Here is an 18,378-nt window from a genome sequence, read left to right as displayed (position 1 = left end):
CTACTGATCTGTACGCAGAAAAACCGACAAGGCACGTTCTAGATATACACTTCTCCTGAACAGCTAACCGGAGAGCTCGGCCAAAACTGCCAGGAGCTTGCTGTTTGCCTGAACACATGGGGGAGGGGGAGGGGAGGGAAACAAGATGCGAACGTCCTTGATTACTGTTGGCTCAACGCAGAAATCTGGAATCACGAGCACAAGTCACAGGTGCATCCAACTGGGCACCTGTGCTTTCGTACTGTCACTGCCTTGCTTGGTCGAAGGCCATAGTCCGCAGCGGCCTGTAGAAGATTCAGAGCACTCCTTTGAAACGAAAGCACGGAGCGCTCGCTGCTCACATCGCAGCTGATGGTACCTCTCGAATACAAATGGCTATCGACAGTGCCCCAGCTCTAGTGCCCCTCCGCGTTCTGTGTTTCACGGAAGTGCGATCAAAGGTAAAACGCGTCTAATAACCGACCGACCGCCGCAGCTGTACAACGCGGAGGCGGGAAACGGGTGTCGGAAGGATGGTGAGCTAGCGGAGGCCGTCCAAACATGCCAGGTATAAGGCAGGGTATAGACGCATTGCAGAAACACAAAAGTGCCAATTTCGTCTGTCAGGACGCACGTGTTCGTAGTCCTTCAGCTGACAATGAAGCGTCGAGACGAGAGAGGGCTGGTGCGGAACGCATACGAGGAGCACCCGGAGAGTACGATACCAAAGCGCCACATCGGGCCTCTGAACTTGCCGAAGCGCATTCGATGACAGAGGTGTCAAAATAATAAACTGCCGAACAAGCATCCCCTGCGACACCAAACACAAATTGCTGCAGGGAACTGAGGGACTCGCGGACGGCCTCGCAGTTTTCGTGAGGCTTCCGCCCCACTAAGCTTCCGAAGCTTCCGACTTTGCATAGCTGCTTCTGAGGTTGTGAACCCTAGTTCCCCCTTCTCCAACTCGGTCACTTTTGTCTGGACAGTTCTTGCCACACCCACAAAAGTCACATCTCTGGAGAACATGATACTGTTTCACTGGGATATGACTGAGGGTCTATGCGGAGATGATCTCTCTGATGAGGGTACCCCGAAACACCTGAACAGACTATTCACATATGGATACAGCTGCCACAAGAGACCATCGTGCATTGATACCCATCGAACAAAAATCCCGTTCCGCGGGCCCGAAGCCCCAAAAGTGTACAGGAGGCACACGGAGACAGACAAAAAAATCTCACCTGAGGACGGCCATCGCAGTGCACAGTCAGGCAAAAAAGTACGTTTTACGCCATATAGCTGCTTCATCTCCACTTGCTTCGATGTCTTCATCCCACTGAAATAACTCTTGGCACCACTGTGCTGACTTTCAAAAAAAGGAACTGTCTCTTGAGGTCAGGAAAAGACGGACGCAGCAATCCTCTGCACATGCGAACCCGCCGAGAGTGACGAACTACGAGCAGCAGTAAAAGGCAAACCCTACCATGCAACTGTACGTCTCCGGTTTTCTCGACAATCGCGGCTACACGGTAAGACGTATGTGGCGTCTTGTGCTTCAGAGTAGAAGGAATGTCACAGCCACTGTCCTTACACTTGTACCTCATCCGCAAACCAGATAAACCACGTAGGAACGCATCCTGCCTTGCTGAAACTTCAATGCTTAGAGGAGCACAATGATGTGTTTCACTGTCGGTTGCCTCTTGGTGTCGGGCTGGCATCAAGAGAAGATCACACATACCCATAGCCTAAGAAGGTCACGCGGTCGGACAATGTCGAGCAAAGCCTGTTGGGAGCAGCGGACACCGGCAAGAGCTGCCGCGGAGCTCACGACTTCACATCTCCAAAGAAAGAGTGTCTTGACAGGAGATTCCTGGTCTCCAGGCCACAATTCGAAACGAATGAACTTTTCCAGAAGCTGCTGTATGGTGTACTCCGGGCCCGAACATCGCAAAACGCATCTCATTCGACGCCACCACGAAGCAACGGAAGATCGCCGAGGAAACGGATCGAATGGCGGAGAGGATGATGGAGAGGACGGGGAAGAAATGGACGGATCCCATGAAGACGAAACTGCAGGTGAGGGACTATCGCGCCACCGCCCAGATCGCTCGTCGCTTACTACTTGCGTAACATCCCTTCCTTCTTCGTCCTCTCCGTCAGGGGGAGGAAGCACGTTGAGGCAGAAAGTACAGAAGGAGACAATGCCGCTAAGGGCGCAAAGACGAACTCCACGAGTGAGCGTCGAATTCCTAGAGGCGAGGCTATTGTGTACTTCAGGTCCGGGGAACGATGGTATGATGCCTCCCAGTGCCGTGCCCTCGGCCACCCAACACTTATCTTGCCCGGAGCAGCCTGTCTGAAGACTCAGAAGCACAAACGGGGAGCCCCTTTTCACCTGCAAATGTTTCTTTCCCTGCGCAGCTACTCGGCTCACCTTCAGTTAGGCTAGCTCGCAGAAGAAGCGCCCTCCCTAGCGACGACTAGCGAGACCGAGGTCCCCCCATTTAGGTGGACAGACACACGGACTGCGAATACAGCGGTGCTTAAGGGCAGAGGGACATGTTAAAAGAGAGCTGGCCGTGGGCTGGTGACTTCGCCCCATGCCCACACGCTCCCTCAGCTAATACGTGTACACCCGGGCACAGCTGTCAACGCGTGTAAGTATGTATGACATCGACGCGTACTGGTGAAACCGCACACATACATAATCAGAGATATACACATATACAAATGTATACACAGTCAAACACTGGCGTGCTAATGAGCGTGTAGAATCCAGTACAAATACTCGTACGCACGTACAAGCGCCTCCGCATCTGGTCGCGGAACAGAGGCATGAGCCCGCAAGTGTCTGCCTAAGAACCTGATAACAAAAAAAGCGGCGTAGTCTCATGCGCACCCCTTCCTTCTTCAGCTAAGCTTTCGGTTTTGAAAGCAGGAGTACTCTTACGTGGCAGGCATCGAGCACAGGCCTCAATTTCACAAACCAGTTGTCAAGAATCTTCTCCGATTCCCGGCTGGCGGCTCTGCACAGCTCCAACGCCATGGGGTCAAAAACTACAGAGGACAGCAGCGACGCGACCAGGCTGTGCACTTCGAAAAATTCTATATATAGCAAGCGAGTGAACACAAACCACACAAAAGCGAATGTAAAGGCTATTTAAAATTCTCTATTGCTGAGAGGAGAAAAGAAACACCGAGTGCTAGGGGGGTGCACAACACAGCTCTCCCCGATTCTCACACCATTTTCGTCTAGGCTGCTCTCGCATCCAAGAGACTCCCCTTTTCAGAGAGCGTCCATGAGACTCCATCGGAAGACGTGAATACAGGGCGTCTGGAACAGATACTGTTACCAGCATCACGCTTACTGGAAGAATGACAAACAAGCGTAGGCTCCTAGTAGGCTTGTACCGAACAATCTACCTGAAACAGCCGTCAATACGGGAATACCGCAGAAGACAAGCACCTGACGGACATAGACTGAAGGGTTTCCTCTGTGCTGTCGTGCGCTCCCCTCGGCTGCTGACGCGACAACAAGGGCTTCCATACTTACAGAGATGTCTCGTTTTTCGCAAAATAGGGAACCGGAAACTGTCTGTGTTGGAACTGCTGTGCCTCCGGTCGGAAACTACACACCAGTCAAATTAACTCTCCACCGCGCAAATGGTAGGCGCGCGGGAAACACGGGTCAGAGGGTACCCTGCATCGGAAGGGACTTGCCTGAACTGCGGCCGTTCTCAGCTGGAACTCGAGGAAAAAGCAACAGCGCGAGCAGCAGCTCGACAACGCCGTCCGTAGTATCCCAATCCTGTCTGCGCGGTATTCGAACAGAACAGGGAGCCAGTAAGCATCTTTGAATAGATCGGCAGCACAGCGCAGTTCGGCTGGGGACCACTTGCCACGTGAAGGGAAACTGCACGAGCTTCCATTCGTCTTTCGCTAAGGTCACGACAAGCTAGCAGAGCCCTCGCTCCTCGAGACGCCACTCACTGCTCCTACAGACATCTGCTGGCTGCTTCTGAGAGGCAGTGGACACGGGGATCAAACAGGCGCTAGAATTTATATTCACCTCTGTCACCCCTTCTCTCCCTGAACAAGAAACGGATTGCTGCAGAAGCTAAGACTAAGGAGGGTGTCGGTCGTTGTAGTCCACTGCATGACACGCACGCAGGCTCCCAGTCCCTATAATGGGCTCTCTGCTTCACGATCTCAGCCGGCTGATCGAACTCACGGAGGAAAGGAAACAAGGGCTGTCACCACACGCGACGCAAGTGCTGGAGGAAGTTGTCTGCAGAAGACCGGGAGAAGCCGGAGAAACTGAAAGCACACCAGATGCCAGCGGGAGAGGAGAGAAAATTTCCCTGGGTGCGCCCCAGTCGTAAGAGCTGCAAACTAGAAAGCCGACGCCTCAGCTGTGGACTTTGCTTCAAGTTATGCTCTGCAGCTCTCCATTCCGCAAAAAAACAACAAAAGAGCCGCGTAGAGTCAAGCTTTTAGACCGGAGTTCTGGACAAGCTGTTGAACCATTAGCCGCTCCCATCACAGACGTCTAGTGCAGGCCTCCCGGAAGTAAAAAGCCCGAAGCCACCCATGAACTGTACGGCCAGTAGATAGGCTGCCCGAAGCACAGATACTGCAAAGCTTCTAGGCAGGCCCCGAACACGCGACACACTGCACTGTGGTACGGATACAAACGCTGCGAGGCATCACACCTCTTCTACACCGCCCGAGAAGCTACGTGACCGTCTACGAACTTATCGGTGCATGCACTTTTCCTCAGGAGAAATAGTTAGGACGGCTTCAGCTCTCGGCGGAGGAGTGTCGGCGTCGCGTTTGTATGGACTAAAGAAATGGTTTCAGCGCAACACGGAGAAACACAGACGCATTCACAGCAACACACTCAAACGTCTGCAAGTACGGACGGCATCGTAGCGTTTCGTGAACTCGCACATGTCACAGCGTATTAGCAGTGAGCACACCGTTTTGTTCGACAACGGCCGACCAAAGCAGACACTGCGCACGCTTCAGGGCACTCAGAAAACTGCAGTCACATACTACCCGTCATGCATACAACTGTACACACCGGGCGTTCAATCGACGAGCACGTGCTTACGCGGTCTCCGTACTTCGTGGGTTCCCCGGCCACCCATCCACTTGCTAAGCGCGCACAGGCGGCAAGCTCTGCCTGCGTTCTTCCTCTGGAAGCAAAGGAGAAAGCTCACAAAAAAACTGGAGTAGGAGGCTGGGGCTCCTGACCTGTCACGAAGCGCGCACAGCGGAACTCTAGGAGCCTGTCAAAGTTCCCCTCTCCCGACTGCTCAGAGTGCAGGAGGGGAAGATGTCTAAGAGGCTCATGCAGGTCCGAGTACACACTATGACGCTCTGCGGTGAAGTACAACAAAAAAGTGTCACACGGCCGAAGAAACAAACTGAGACAGCCCCTGTCATCGCTGAGACCAGCGCGGCACGAGAGCTTGACAGCAGAACAGAGGAACATGTGCCGCGAGGCGTATCCCGGACACATTCTGAACTACAAGACGACAGGCATACATATCCAAGTATAGGCGAACAGGCTTTCTCGACAAGTTTGGTGTCTGCTGGCATGAGAACTGTGCAGCTACTGGAGCATCACGTGTTCCTCGCCATTGCCCACCACTGGCGCACGACGGTCGACTTGTCACGCCTACACGAAAAATTTCGGACTCACGCTAGTGCAGAACGGGCCTTTATTTCCTCAACGAACTCGAGAACCGCCTCAATCGCCTCGCTTGCTGATTCCAATAGATGGTACTGCGTGTAACAAGAAAGGGCGATAACAGAGCGAATCTGGAAGAGAGCTCATGCCTCATGCAACACTAGATACGTCTCCGCAGCGGCCAATGAACACTCATATGTTCTCGGTGCAGAGAGCCCCGCTGTACAGGGGCGGGGCCACCGAAGAAGTCTCTCTCCGCCACCCGATCTTTGGAAGCTCCTCACCTGGCATCTGGTCTCCCGGAAATGCAATCGATCAACTGTGAAATACGTTCCTACGGAGGAACTGTTCAACTATTTGCCACCGCGAAGGTACGTAGGGCGGGTGTGATTGAAGCGAGTGTATACACCTGCACATTCATGCAACGAGACGTCCATGTAAGTGACTCGTGTCGGGCAAACAGCGTAAGTAGCACCGAACGCCACGCGATTCGAGTGTTGCATTCCCCACGAATGCTTATTGCGCATCCATCTGCAAAGAACACCGGTTCAGACGCCCAGCCGGTTCTTTTTTTCCGCGACACCTGCTTGCCAGTGCATCCCATCAAGTCATTCAGTTTCTTTCCACGTACCCCTGGCTAATAGTACGGACATCAAGCACACGACGCGGAGCGCGAGTTGATTCCTTCGCTTCACGAAGTGAATAACAAGAAACCGGAGAACGGTAGTCCGTTACCTGAGTCAAGCAGCAGCAAAGAACACTTTCCCAGGCACGCCTTGCCCCTATGTGAGCCTACCGCATCAGAGCCAAGTTCTGTTTCCATGAAGTCTGCTTCCTTAGTGAAAGCCCCTATAGCCGTCTCCATGAGCCCACAAGCTGTTGTGATGAGTTTAGTGCGATCTCTACGACCCTGGTCGACCCCGAACCAACACAGATGCCCATCCTTAGCCCCGGTGCCTGAATGGCCTCCCGTGCGGGCAATGCTTTGGTTCTCGGTCAGTTGGTTGAGCACGTCGTCAAAGTAGAGCCGAATCTCTACTGCGCTCAGACGAATGCTGACCAGCAACAGACCTCGGTTCTCTGCATCACAAACAGCACGAGGTGGGGACGAAAGTAGCTCACTCAGCCGAAACCATGAAAAAAACACACACACTCAGGCTTGCTACCACTACGTTCCAGTAACCGTGACAGGGTATCTAGGTGTGTAGACCACTTGAATATACGAATCCCGCATATCCAGCTCGATAATTCTCGGCAAAAGTCGCTGGCTTCAAAGTCCGCGCGACCGATGTTAAACTACACATTCCTGCAAGGACCATCACACAAGCAAGACCCTGAAAAGGACGGAGGCCATTAACCTCCGCGAAGGGATCGGGCTGCCTCCTGGGCGTCACAAAGCACTTTCACCAGAGTCCTGTAGCAGACCGACAGGGGAAACTCAAGCAGAGGCCGGACGCGATGATTGCGGCTGCCGCACACTCGCTGAAAAAAAAAGAACCTTTTGCACTACGGGTTGCTTTAGCAGATACTAACACACAAAGTCCGTGAGACTCCAGGCGCAGACGGCTGCCCTCGCACACTGCGCTGCTGGCCTACTTAGGGTCGAAGTTCCCCATACGCAGCGGGTGCGCCGAACCAGCTAGTAAGCTCAAAAAGGATCCAAACAACAGTAGGACAGAGGCAGTCGACGTCGACAAAGCCATCGTCGCCCCGACCTGAGGGCCTTCCATATTTAGTGGGAAGGCGACAGCGCTCACCTTTCCGGACTGTCCATGAGAGGCCGAACAACTGAAGTAGAATATGTGTAACACTAAAAACATCTGCGCGAGCACTCCACGGCAAACTGCTTCTAAGAATGCTGCCGACCTTCGCTACGACAGCCTGCAAGAAAAGCAACAGGGGGTCGAACAACAGGTTGATGCTACGCTCCGCTGTAAGTGCGCGGGCCAGCCTCGTACGTAGCGGTCGCAAACATCTTAGATGCACATATCTGCCACGGAACCGTAGGCAGCGGGCGCAAACATCTTAGACGCACGTACCTGCTACAGAACCGCCGCGGAAGCACACAGCGCGCAGTGAAACAAATGCACAATGCATCACCCCGGCTGCACAAAGCCGGCTCCGAGGACAAAGCCGCGGAAAGACAGGCAAACGGGCAAACCGATTTGGGAAGTACACAGTGACCTCGGAAACCAAAAGTTTGCCGGGCACTATCACTGAGTAAAGGCGAAAACCATTACCTGCAAGTCTTGCTTCCGAAAAGTCTCCAGTTCCGCTGCAGCTCCCGCTTGCAGCCGAGTGTTCAGCGCGACTGTCTTCGCCGGAACAGCAGGCAACAAGCAACTTTCGACTGATAGGGGTTGACCACTTGCCGCTGCCGTTGTTTGCTGTAACCACTCGTGTATGTGTCTTATAGAGACAAGCGTAAGTTCATTTTCCTGGTTCATCAAGAGATCCAACAGCATATTCAAATAAAGACGCCGGGGGGCCTGCGAAGGTACCGTACAGAGAGAGGAGAACCCAACATGAGCAAAAAGACGACGTCCCCACTGCCCGTAGATCCGAATCACCTCCTCTCTTATGTGGGATCAGCTGCCAAAGTACGTACCCGCTACAGTAAAACCCAGTTGTGCGCACCACTGAAAATCGGAGGCATGCGGACAACTTCTCTGATATCCCCATCTCGTAGCCAGGACGGAAATCTTCCTTGCCATCTCCGCCGACGCACCATTCTGTCCGAACAACTGTGCCAAGTGCCTCTAGACAAGAAGTAGGTATAAGACCTCTTCTGGAAACCAATGCACGGCTTTTGTTTCCCCGAGCTCGGCGAGAGGCAATTTCCTCACTAGACGGGACACGACCCTGCTCCACTTTGCGACGCATAGAAAAAAAGACAAACGGAGCACGGTGCACAGAATATCAGGAGAGGCGCCGCGCGATACACGGACTGTCAAACCTGAGCTTGTCCTTCGGAATCGTTTGTCAGCCACGAATGCCTTCGGCATTTCAGAGTAAAAAAGTACGGCTCTCCCGTGAAGACGTGATCGAGGGCAGTCTTTGCTGATACACGCGAAGCTTGAACGCACACGTACCTACCGCCTCCGATCGGGCCCTCCGACGAGAAACTATACTTCTCGTTACAAGACATGTCTCCCCTAATCGACAGTTCATTCGAACACTGCAGTAGGGAGTACACGAAAGGCCCTCTGCCACTGGGAAGTCCCTCGAGGGGTGCAAAGAGGCTTTGGCTGCTGGTACCAATCCGAATGTTCACGGTTGACCTCGCAGTCGTTACATGCTGAATTTCCTGTCCCTCCGCTCACAACAGAGGTAGGCGGGCTCTCCTAGTGATATTGACGAAAGTTAGCTGAACGTGCGACATAGGCCTCAGTGGTACGATTTTGCAGAACAAGCGCCTCTTTACCTATAGCTGCGCGGCACCTGTCTCGCAATCCTACACACCTACAGTCAACACGGGAATCACCTCGGGACCCTGGAAAATATTCTGAAGGCTACCCTCTCACAATGCACAGCTGTGAACATACACTCCCAGAAAAAAAGTGGACGTCGTAGTGGACGGCAGTGGAGCAAATACAGACGGGATGCCTGGTGCCGGCAGGTGAATCCAACGTCCCCAACATTTCCCTTCCTGGAGCGGATTGTGAGTTCTCACCTTCTCCAGATACGGTAACAGCAGATCGGTCAAGCTAAGTCCTACATCGGTCAACAGCGGTGCTTGTTCTTTCTCAAGCGAATCGGCATGGGCACTTTCTTGCTCAATGGCCGTCCCGGAAGCGCCTGACCCCTGCTCTTTCTTCTTCCCTCCTTCACGGCTTTCATTGCCAGACCGATGTGTTGCATGACTGCCCAGTCCAACTGATCTTCTGTCAGTGTCGAGAACCTGTCCCACAGCGCGAAGGAAGAGAGTTTGCACAGTCACAGTGTCTTCTTCTCCATACTTCTCTTCTTCATCTTCCTCATCACTATAGTCCAAGACACTTCCAAATTCCTGCTTTTCCCACCTCCTGTTGAGCTGGAATCCTTTCTCCTCTAGCTCCTCTTCCGTGTAGTCTTCTTCGATCTTGCCTGTCTCCCGGCGAGGCGAGACTGTTCGATCCGGTCTGCCGCTGCTACCGACTTCTCGGGCCTTCAAGGTTTCCAGCTCCCCGTCAATGTTCGCTAGAACTTCTTCGAATTGTTGATGAAAGCGAAGTTCATCCTCATGTTTCCCTTCGTGTTCCGCCAGTATTTCACCTGCCTCCTTCAGAGCCCTCCACAACGCCCGCCTGCCCAAGATAACACTGAAGCGCCACGACGCTTCCGTGGCTTCTCGAAGGTTCGACATCTCTTCCTCTTCCACCTCCTCTGTCCCGATCGTTCCTGTCATCTCACCTACATCCCCGGCCTGTCTTGTTTGCCGCTGAAGGCAACCTGACGAGAGCCCCTCTGGAGTGCCCGGTTCAGGGGGGAGACGCTTAGTCTTGACGTCCTCGGTAGCCTGTTTTCCCTTCGACCCCGGCGCCTCTGTGTGAATCTGCCCGTGGTGCGCTGTCTGCATACTTGAAGGCCCAGGTGCAACACAGTTATCAGTCCCCATGGACGCCTGGCCTTCTTTCAGAAGAAGACAGCAGATCGCCGGGAAACACGGAAGTAAGAGACGGGCAGTGAGCTCCGGCTGGAGACGGAAAAAGGCCAAGACCAGCTCAAGTGCGTACCGACTGAACAGAGGAGGAGACAGGATGACTTGTCGGAGGAAAGAAGGCCGCACTGCCCGAATTATGGCTTCTAGAGATTCGCTTGCATTGCTGGACTCAACGGTCTGAGATGCTGGAGGCGGAGACGGCTGCGAAAAAGTGAAGAGAGTGGAACAGCGAAGCAAACCTTGAAATTTCTCTCGACACGAAGAGCTGCCGAGCAGCGGAAGCAGCGAAACCACTGCGGGTGGTATGGTCTGCCGCTCACGCGACGAGCTACAGACACCAGAAGATGACGGCGAAGAGAATCCCGCCGGCGAAGGGGGAGATGAAGAAGCGGCTGTCGACATTTTCGAGATGAAACTGCCCGCTAAGGTAGAGCTGCTCCTGCTACGTCGTAGGAGGACGCTCGGCTTCCACGTGACTGTTTGAAAGAGTACTGATCCAGTGCACCACAGTCTTGCGGGTTCGCCGCAGGACACCAGCCCGCAACGGAATGTAAGGCGTTCACGCTGTGTTGACGTTCTGCGTGCTCAGCAAGGTTTTTATGCTTGCCGTTCCACTGGTCCTCTTGTCCTCGCCTGGCATGCGACTACGTTCATCCCGAAACTGCGACCAAGGAAGCCCAACACACCAGGCCGTTCAGCGGCCATGGTAGTTCTGTGGCCGCGACAGCCAACACGTAAACAGCCCCCTTCTCCTTCCGACAAGCGCAGTTAATCGAGGATAAGTGCTGTCCGCCATGATCCCGTCGGCCCACTATATCCCTGGGAGCCGGGTGTGGACGTCGAGCGCTGCCCGCGCTACGCGTGACTCGAACGCAGAGACAGAGCGCCGCGCGCATTGGTCGCTGCTGCGTGCCGCTGGGCTTCCTTAGCGACCCCAACTGTCTCATGGAACTGCTTTAGTACTTGAAGTTGTCCTAAGGGGCATCCCCGTAGCGCTCAGGCAAATGCACAGAACAGCATCGTACATTTCGTTCGCCACGTAGCTGGCATAACCCGTCCTGGAGACGCATCCGTATCGTTACTTTCTCTGCCTGTATGATCCCGGGACCTTACTAACTCTACAGGGCTCAGAATCCCTCTGCCATCTGTACTCGGGTGCTACGTCGTGGCTTACAAAGGCAGGAGGATTAGACTCTGGGCTGATAGGCTTGCTTTATACAGTACCTTTTTCCGACTTCACGGTGCAGTATCATACGGGTTGGCGGTGTTGTGGGCGGTCCGATTTTTCCTCGTGCCCCCCCTCCTCCCCCCACCTCAATCCAGTGCTTACTGCAGCGAGCGGTGGCAGGCCGCCTGCGACACCACTGGCTGCGGAGCCACTGGAATCGGCTGTGGCGGTGGGTGTGAGCCCGAGGGTATAGCATTCTTCAATATCGGGGAGATAGTATTCGTTGGTAAGGCGAAACAGTCATACCGGCCTGACTGATGGTGTACTGGTGGGATGGTGCCCGCGGGCTCGCTGCAGATTACAGCAACGCTTCTGTTTCGAAGAGAAGAGTTTAAGTTCTTCACAGAAAGCCTGCAGTGTTTAGGACGTCTCTGTTTCTGCTCCACCGTCCGACGAGATAAGTTATCCCTTCCTTCGCTGTTTCCAGCGAACCTGAAACAGCCCTTCCGCCATTTCGTCTTTGAAACGATGGCAGACGTCATGGTGCCGCCGGCAAACAACGCCTCTCCGGCTGCAAACAGTAACAACGCAGAGGGAGAGGGCGCTTCAGGGCGGCCTGACAACTCTATTCTGGTACGTGTGTTTTGCCTTTTCCCAAGGAAAGCGAAGCGGCGGGTTTCCCTAGGTCTACGTCTTTTTTCTCCCTCTGCGACCCGTCTCTCTGTGGCACGCAAGGGGGGCCAACTAATTACATGTAGACCGGTGCCCAGTGTCCTTTGCCATATTTTTTCTTCCATTTTGGTTGCGCGACATGGTACCTTCACAAGTGTCAGTTTCGCCAGGAGTCCGGGCGATGGGGAACAATAGGGGTAGGGTGGGGACCAGCTTCGATAAGCGCCATGTGCGGCCTTCTCCGAAACGGCGTCGTATCGCATTCCGGGCGTGTTCGTCGTCCCGTCTGTCGTGTTCTCTCGCAGCCAAGGCGAGGTTGCAAGCTTCGCAGCAGTGGCTCTAGCGCGTACTGGTCACTCTTGGGTACCTTGTCTCAGGTAGTTTGGTTTCTAAGGTTCCTCGGAGCCTCGCTAGGCAGTGGCCGCGGGAATCCGTCAGGGGGTCTGACAGGCTTCCTGTGGAGCCTGCCATTGCGGCCTGCCGATTTGGGCGGTCACCATCCGCCTACACTGTTTGATGACATCGTTTTTGGCTCATGGTCTGCGGTTTACGTTCTACACCGCGTGCTCTTGCCTGCAGGTGTCGATGGACAAGATACCTGGTTTTTACGCTCGAATTGGGAAGAGGATGCTAATTGGTCGTGAGGACAAGCCTGCTTGTGACGAGGTCATTATTACAGGTGAGGCGTGTTTGGACGCAGCTTGTCTATAGTATTAGAAGCTTAGGGGTTGCCTCTGGTAGACTGGTATCTCTAGGGGTGTATATTCTGTGTATTGGTTAAGAAGCTAACACGGCTCAGCGCCACAGAGCGCTCTTGAATCCCTGAGTCCGGACGTGCGGCAGTTGTGGTTGTTCTTTGCCGTCGTGGTCACAGGTCTCGGCATGGCCACCAAGACAGCCATAGGCGCGGCATCTCTTCTTCAGCGGGACAACTCGGCAACAATCACCAAGGTGGAGACCTCGTATTTTCCTTCCACCAAGACGGCGTTGAAGATGGTCCCGAAGATAACGATCGTCTGCAGAAAGACTCCAGAGTTCGCAGAGCAGATCAACAAAGACAAAGAGGCTGCTCTTGCGCAGAGCAAACCGGCACCTACCGCCGTTTGATTATACAGGCACCTTGGATTTTTTAAACAACCGGCAAACAAGTGAAGCGGAGAAAATTCAACGCGGAAAGGAAACATGAAGGAGCCGTGCGTCGTTCTCACGAGAAACAGTGAAGCCAGCTCACGGGTGGTGACGTGGTCGTGTGGACAGGCCCAGGGCGAGGCCTGAGGGAGCCCACTTCAGCTTAGTGCCGGTACAACACGTTACGCGCGGACAGCCAGGGGACGCGCGAGAAAAACCGTTGATTTTGAGGAGGCGGGAGAAAAAAAGTGCACCAGGTGGCATAGATGGTGCTAGTTTCACCCTCGCAGAGAAACCATGATTCCTGTTGTAAAGGACGCCGAACGCGCATCAGGTGGTACGTCTGATGCTCTTTCACCTTCGGCAAACGAGATATAAAGGGAAAAAAGGTAATGGCCAGTTCCTCGGCAAACGACCAGAGGGTTCATCAGTATTTACCGTTAGGTAACCGGATTTCGTTTTTAGGTAAAGCAAGTGCTATACATGTTTTTATGCTGGACAGGCAGCAAAGTGTGAAATGGTGCAGGCACTGAATACGGCTGTACGTGGGGACAGCCAGAATACGGTAACTCGTTTTTCAGTGACGACTGCAAAAGTGCGTAGACTGGCCTTGCACTCGGGGCTGTGATCTGCACAGCTTCGCTTCTGTAAAGAAAGTAGTGCAGACGTTTTGGCTCTTCCTCGGGGGAAAGGCTACGGTTTGTCCGGATGGCATCCGTGACGGTCGAAGACAAACCATTTATCTGCCCTGTTCTTGAGCTTCTCGCAGCAGGCGAGGGATGCTGAAAAGGTTTACTTCAGTTTGTGTCTAGTTCAAGAAGTTCTACCTTTGCAAATGATTCCTTCGTCGTAGCTGATGGGGTAGTCATGTGGAAGTTGCGTGGTCCGGTTTTGCTGGCTCTACGTCCGATGTGTGTCACCGATCGTCTGGTTCTGTGGGCAGAAGACTTTCCCCAGTACTTGCCCCCGCCCTGATTTGCTTGCTGTTTTTGGAGCGGTGAGCTTCGGTGTCTGTCGACGTGAGACTTTGCCAATGGTTGTGCTATCAAGACGAAGGCGCCGTGTGCGGCGCCGCGCAGAACCCATTTTGGCCTCTCGCATCGCCGTTTGCGCTGCACATGCCTGCCGGCATGAGTGCCTCGCCCCTGGCTATTTATTTTATATCGCTGATACGTGCCAGACTTCTCAAGGTAGCGGCCGTCCATCCAGGAGAAGGCAACGACTGCCAAGTGTGGAACGGCGAGCGTAGGTGCAGCCCACCGTCACTATCACCGGGCGCGGGTCGCGCAGAGTTAGCGAGCGGGGCGTCGGTACAGTTCTTCACTGTTTCCACTCACTGTCGCAGAGTACGCCCTTGCGACTGGAGCGAAATCAACTGTTCGCTGAGGTGCGCAACTAGAAGAGTGTAACACCTTCCAGTTTACGCGGCTTGCTTTACTGGGCTGAGAGCAGTTCTATCGCCCCATACCATAGACCCTTTCAGCGGAACAGCGTCTGGTGCAGAGGGCCGGCGAAGCAGTCCTAAGAGTAGAGAAGCTCCGTGCGGAGCAGCCAGGGGAAGGCTGCAGTGAACGACGAAGACGCTAGGCTCTTTGTTGAGCGTCTGCTCGTTGAATCAAGAGGTAGTAACACGTCCGGACGAGTCACCCCGAATCCTTTACACAAGCTGTTCGGTGTGGGATGAGACAATCTTGTAAGAGACCCGTATGTCACAGGCATTGAAAAAACTTAAGTCTGAAAGCGCATGACGGCCAAACATTACAATCAGAGCTGGCCCAAACGGGCACGGCGAGCACCGAGCACCCAGACTGGAAGAATCACGGAACGTCCCCTTCACTCATTTTCCAGACTTCGTCTTAGTACGACGTTTGCATGGAAGGAGATGCTTGCGGAGGTTGAGGAAGTTGAACTTGCTGGCGCGCCGGCAAAATAGGAGGTCCGAATTGCGGCCGTGGTGCTGGTGGGATGGAAGGGGTACTTCCTGCACCACTGTACATTTGTTGGGGCAGTGCCGAACCCGGAGTGGCATGGGGGAGAAGAGGTGTGTACGGCAGGTTGGCAGGAGGAGTGGTGCCGGGATACGACCGAGTCATAGGTATCGTTGTCGGCAAGTCATTGCTGTAGAACTGCTGAGCGAAATCAAGCCTGCCAGTCAAGTTCTGATGGCAAAACTGAGTGCCCGTAGCCACTCGCATTTGCTCCCGAACGTTGTGTTGAAGCATCAGTTCGCTCAGCCTTACCTCCTTCTCTGCTGTCTTTGAAGGTAGGTAAGAAACACCACCTGGGATATAGTGCATCCGCTGCTCTTCTGATTCTTTCATGTCCTGAAAAGACAACGGAGGGAGCAGCGGGCAAGATAAAAGGTCCCAGTGCTGTGTTAGTTTTTAGCACAAAACAAACGCCTTGTAAGACTACAAGCCTGCAACTAAGCACCGGTACTCCGGTGACAGTTACTCCTACGAACAGTTGGATGCCCTTCAAGGTACAAAACAGCAGTTACTAGGACGAGAGGGAAACACCCGGCCAATCCCAAACGCTCCAGCGAAACTGCATTGTGGTTTCCTCTGCGGCATGTACACGTGTTGGAGATACTGGGGCCATGCATTTCAGCTTGATTCGCTTTCAGTGCTCTCGTGTGGCGTCGAGCTGATGGATGCACAAGAACGCAACACGAACACAAGTACACAAACCATACGACGAAGAGGGACAGGCCGTGAGGCCCCAAAGACCTTACTTCAGGGAAACATGCTTGGACGATCCCGCAGCCCAGCGGGTTGGCAACCGCTTCTCCGTGAGGGGCCTCGGTTGGCGGAGTGCATCCGGCGAAGTCGGCGAGGGGGCAGCCATCTGGAGAGCACAAGATATCTCCTGGGTTCAAACAGCGATACTGCCCAACCCACATTTTTGGGCGAGACCGATCGGGGTAGTAGACGTAAGTTCCTTCGGCCTGGCTGCGATGTGCTGCAGAGAAACCAGGGAAAAAAAGCAACCGGGCGGCACGCTAACTGCTTTCACGTGTCTACCAGCTGAGCGAACACTGCCGGGGCGTAGTGCGCTTCGCCCTCCCGACTACGGAAAAACCGGACATCGTGCGGGTACAACGGTCAACGTTCAGACTCCCGTCTTTCAGTCGGGAAGCCGGGTGTGAAACAGTCTGTGTCGTACCCAGGCGCCTACTTGGCAACCAAATATTGTCTCCTAAGAGCCAACGAATTCTCTAGTCACAACTCACAAGCAGTAACTGTGAACGACATCTTTACCATACTGGCGTGATCAAAAGCTATGTTGCTCAGACAACGAGTACCCAAGAAAGATAGCACGGGCGAGGGTAGAGCAGAACGTCGCACGTGTTGACACCCTCCGAGGAGTAAGTGCTGCCGTTAACCTTCCCGCAGCCACCGTGGAATGCTATGCAGGCAGGCCACTCCCATAAGAACCGCTATGACCAACCACGTATGCAGTAGGGTATTCGTGTAAATCGAGTAAATCTCCCCCCCTCGTGCCGTTCATTCAAAGGCAGGCACGAGCACCCACCCCAATCGACATCTTGTGCCTTTTCCATTAGCCTCCTGGGGAAGTCCGGGTCTTCTGGCAGCTCCGGATCACCCTGCAAAAAAAAAAAAAAAACATAGCGGCGTAGAAAAGCTCGGCAGATTGGCTCCGCAGTAAACTCAAGACGATCACGAACAACCAAGAATACTAATAACTACCCCGAAACTGAGGGGTCCGGACCGTATGACCCTGACACGGCTAAAAGGGAATGCCTGGTCGGACGCCGACTGCCACTATGGGGCCCGACACACGCAGTTCCAGGTTCAGCGTCCCGCCCTTAGGGTTTTCCTGTGTCCCTGCTAAAGCGCGCGTGCAAAGAAGGGGAGTGGCAGACAGACTGCACTGAACCGGCCTAGGAATCCAGACTGAGGTACAAGGGTCTAGCTCTTTAGGTCGGCTTACTTCTTTGTAAGTCTTCACGTAGTATCGCCATTGCATGTCGTCGGCTGTGAGTTTCCTCGGTTCTCCCGGCCCATCTTTGCCAACTCCAATTACTGGTTTGTATGGCCCTTTCCTGGGTTCCAGGCTCAGCACGTTACCCATCTTGCGAACGAGATTCCACTAGGCGGCAGGCTCGGGCTTCGGCACCTTGGCTACCGTTCCGCGCGTGCAGCCTTCCAGCCCCTCTGACAAAAGACCTTCAGACCTAAGCCCAGCGAAAGACTCCTGGTACGATCAATAGTTGGAAAAGAAGTCAGCGGTGGGCCGGTGAGGAATCCAGCTGACCGATCGCAAACTCTTTCGAGTCACCTTGGAAGATGGCTGACAGGTCTCGAGGAACAGAAGACTGTCTCAGTCCACAACTCCTTACACGCGAAGCAAAGCACAACAAAGAGCGACTTAGAAAAAGAGGCCGCACTGAAAGTCAATATTATCACCACTAGCGGGTTTCATGCGTCAAAGTAGACGGGCAAACTGTTGGAACCGCTACGCAAGCCAGCCCGTCGTGATGACGCGTAGGTCAGCTGCTCTGCAGATTCGTAGGTTGCTTGCCCCGCGGTTGCCAATCAAAAGAAGAGATGTTCACCGAGGACAGTTGTCCCTATTTTAACCTCCGAAGTCAGCGCTACAGTACTAGACCACTCAGAAAGTGAAGACTCATCACCACAGTTTGTCCGCTTGCCTGTCTTGGCAAAACGTCGATTGACGCTGCCGTCATCGTGGAGCCGGGGGGCGACGACCCAGCTAGCCACAGCGGCCATTCCGGGGGACATCTCTTAGTTGCACCCGTACACGCGATAAACGCTCCCACTAGTGGTGATGCGTCGCACCGCATGAGTCATCACTGCCAAGCCCCGGGCGTTTCGATGATTATCTGGTTGCTGCAAGAACTCATCAGCACACGAAAAATCAACACCACCCCTTCTTTCCTCACCTGTCCCATGGCGGGAAACGAACGTTTCCTTGGTTGCGAAATGCCGCGACATTAAACAGTCACTGCCGGATGAGAGGTATACCTGGCATGCGAGCACGCAGACCTCATTGCACCACAGGCAGCTTTATCCTTCCCGTCACCCGTGTCGGGGCCCCCTACGAACCTGC

At 54.0% G+C, this 18,378-nt stretch overlaps 3 protein-coding genes across 3 annotated transcripts; 1 reads left to right on the top strand and 2 right to left on the bottom strand.

Annotated features, from left to right (window-relative positions):
* Positions 1-616: 616 nt before the first annotated feature.
* Positions 617-10,755, bottom strand: CSUI_009366 (uncharacterized protein; the record flags this gene model as incomplete). Its single annotated transcript, XM_068069482.1, has 10 exons — positions 9,697-10,755; positions 9,348-9,558; positions 7,915-8,163; positions 7,432-7,555; positions 6,471-6,754; positions 5,687-5,769; positions 4,309-4,364; positions 2,930-3,036; positions 1,718-2,335; positions 617-790 (listed from the first exon to the last, which is right to left on the bottom strand). Coding segments are annotated over exons 1-10 (2,928 nt in total), but the record flags the coding sequence as incomplete, so codon positions are not given.
* Positions 10,756-11,284: 529 nt separating this feature from the next.
* CSUI_009365 (alba 2) lies at positions 11,285-14,226 on the top strand. The gene is made up of 3 exons (XM_068069481.1): positions 11,285-12,117; positions 12,736-12,835; positions 13,031-14,226. Exons 1-3 carry the CDS (start codon positions 11,818-11,820, stop codon positions 13,261-13,263), a joined length of 633 nt encoding a protein of 210 aa, XP_067918543.1. The 5' UTR covers positions 11,285-11,817; the 3' UTR covers positions 13,264-14,226.
* Positions 14,227-14,957: 731 nt separating this feature from the next.
* CSUI_009364 (uncharacterized protein) lies at positions 14,958-18,153 on the bottom strand. Its single transcript, XM_068069480.1, has 4 exons — positions 17,239-18,153; positions 16,819-16,891; positions 16,019-16,245; positions 14,958-15,608 (listed from the first exon to the last, which is right to left on the bottom strand). The coding sequence occupies exons 1-4, from the start codon at positions 17,377-17,379 to the stop codon at positions 15,141-15,143; spliced, it is 909 nt and encodes a 302-aa protein (XP_067918542.1). The 5' UTR covers positions 17,380-18,153; the 3' UTR covers positions 14,958-15,140.
* Between the last annotated feature and the right edge of the window lie 225 nt (positions 18,154-18,378).

Source organism: Cystoisospora suis (assembly GCF_002600585.1).
Source record: "Cystoisospora suis strain Wien I chromosome Unknown contig_5567, whole genome shotgun sequence".
Lineage (NCBI taxonomy): Eukaryota > Apicomplexa > Conoidasida > Eucoccidiorida > Sarcocystidae > Cystoisospora > Cystoisospora suis.
Note: the sequence above shows the minus strand (reverse complement) of the source record. Positions and strands in the feature narration are given on the sequence as shown.

Excerpts from the sequence above, each read along its gene's own strand:
- CSUI_009365 (XM_068069481.1), top strand. The coding sequence starts at position 11,818 with ATGGTGCCCGCGGGCTCGCTGCAGATTACAGCAACGCTTCTGTTTCGA. Across the intron at positions 12,118-12,735 it reads GGCCTGACAACTCTATTCTG|GTGTCGATGGACAAGATACC; the intron begins GTACGTGTGTTT and ends TCTTGCCTGCAG. Across the intron at positions 12,836-13,030 it reads TGACGAGGTCATTATTACAG|GTCTCGGCATGGCCACCAAG; the intron begins GTGAGGCGTGTT and ends TCGTGGTCACAG.
- CSUI_009364 (XM_068069480.1), bottom strand. The coding sequence starts at position 17,379 with ATGGGTAACGTGCTGAGCCTGGAACCCAGGAAAGGGCCATACAAACCA. Across the intron at positions 16,246-16,818 it reads GGCACAAGATGTCGATTGGG|CACATCGCAGCCAGGCCGAA; the intron begins GTGGGTGCTCGT and ends GTTTCTCTGCAG. Across the intron at positions 15,609-16,018 it reads TCCAAGCATGTTTCCCTGAA|GACATGAAAGAATCAGAAGA; the intron begins GTAAGGTCTTTG and ends TTGTCTTTTCAG.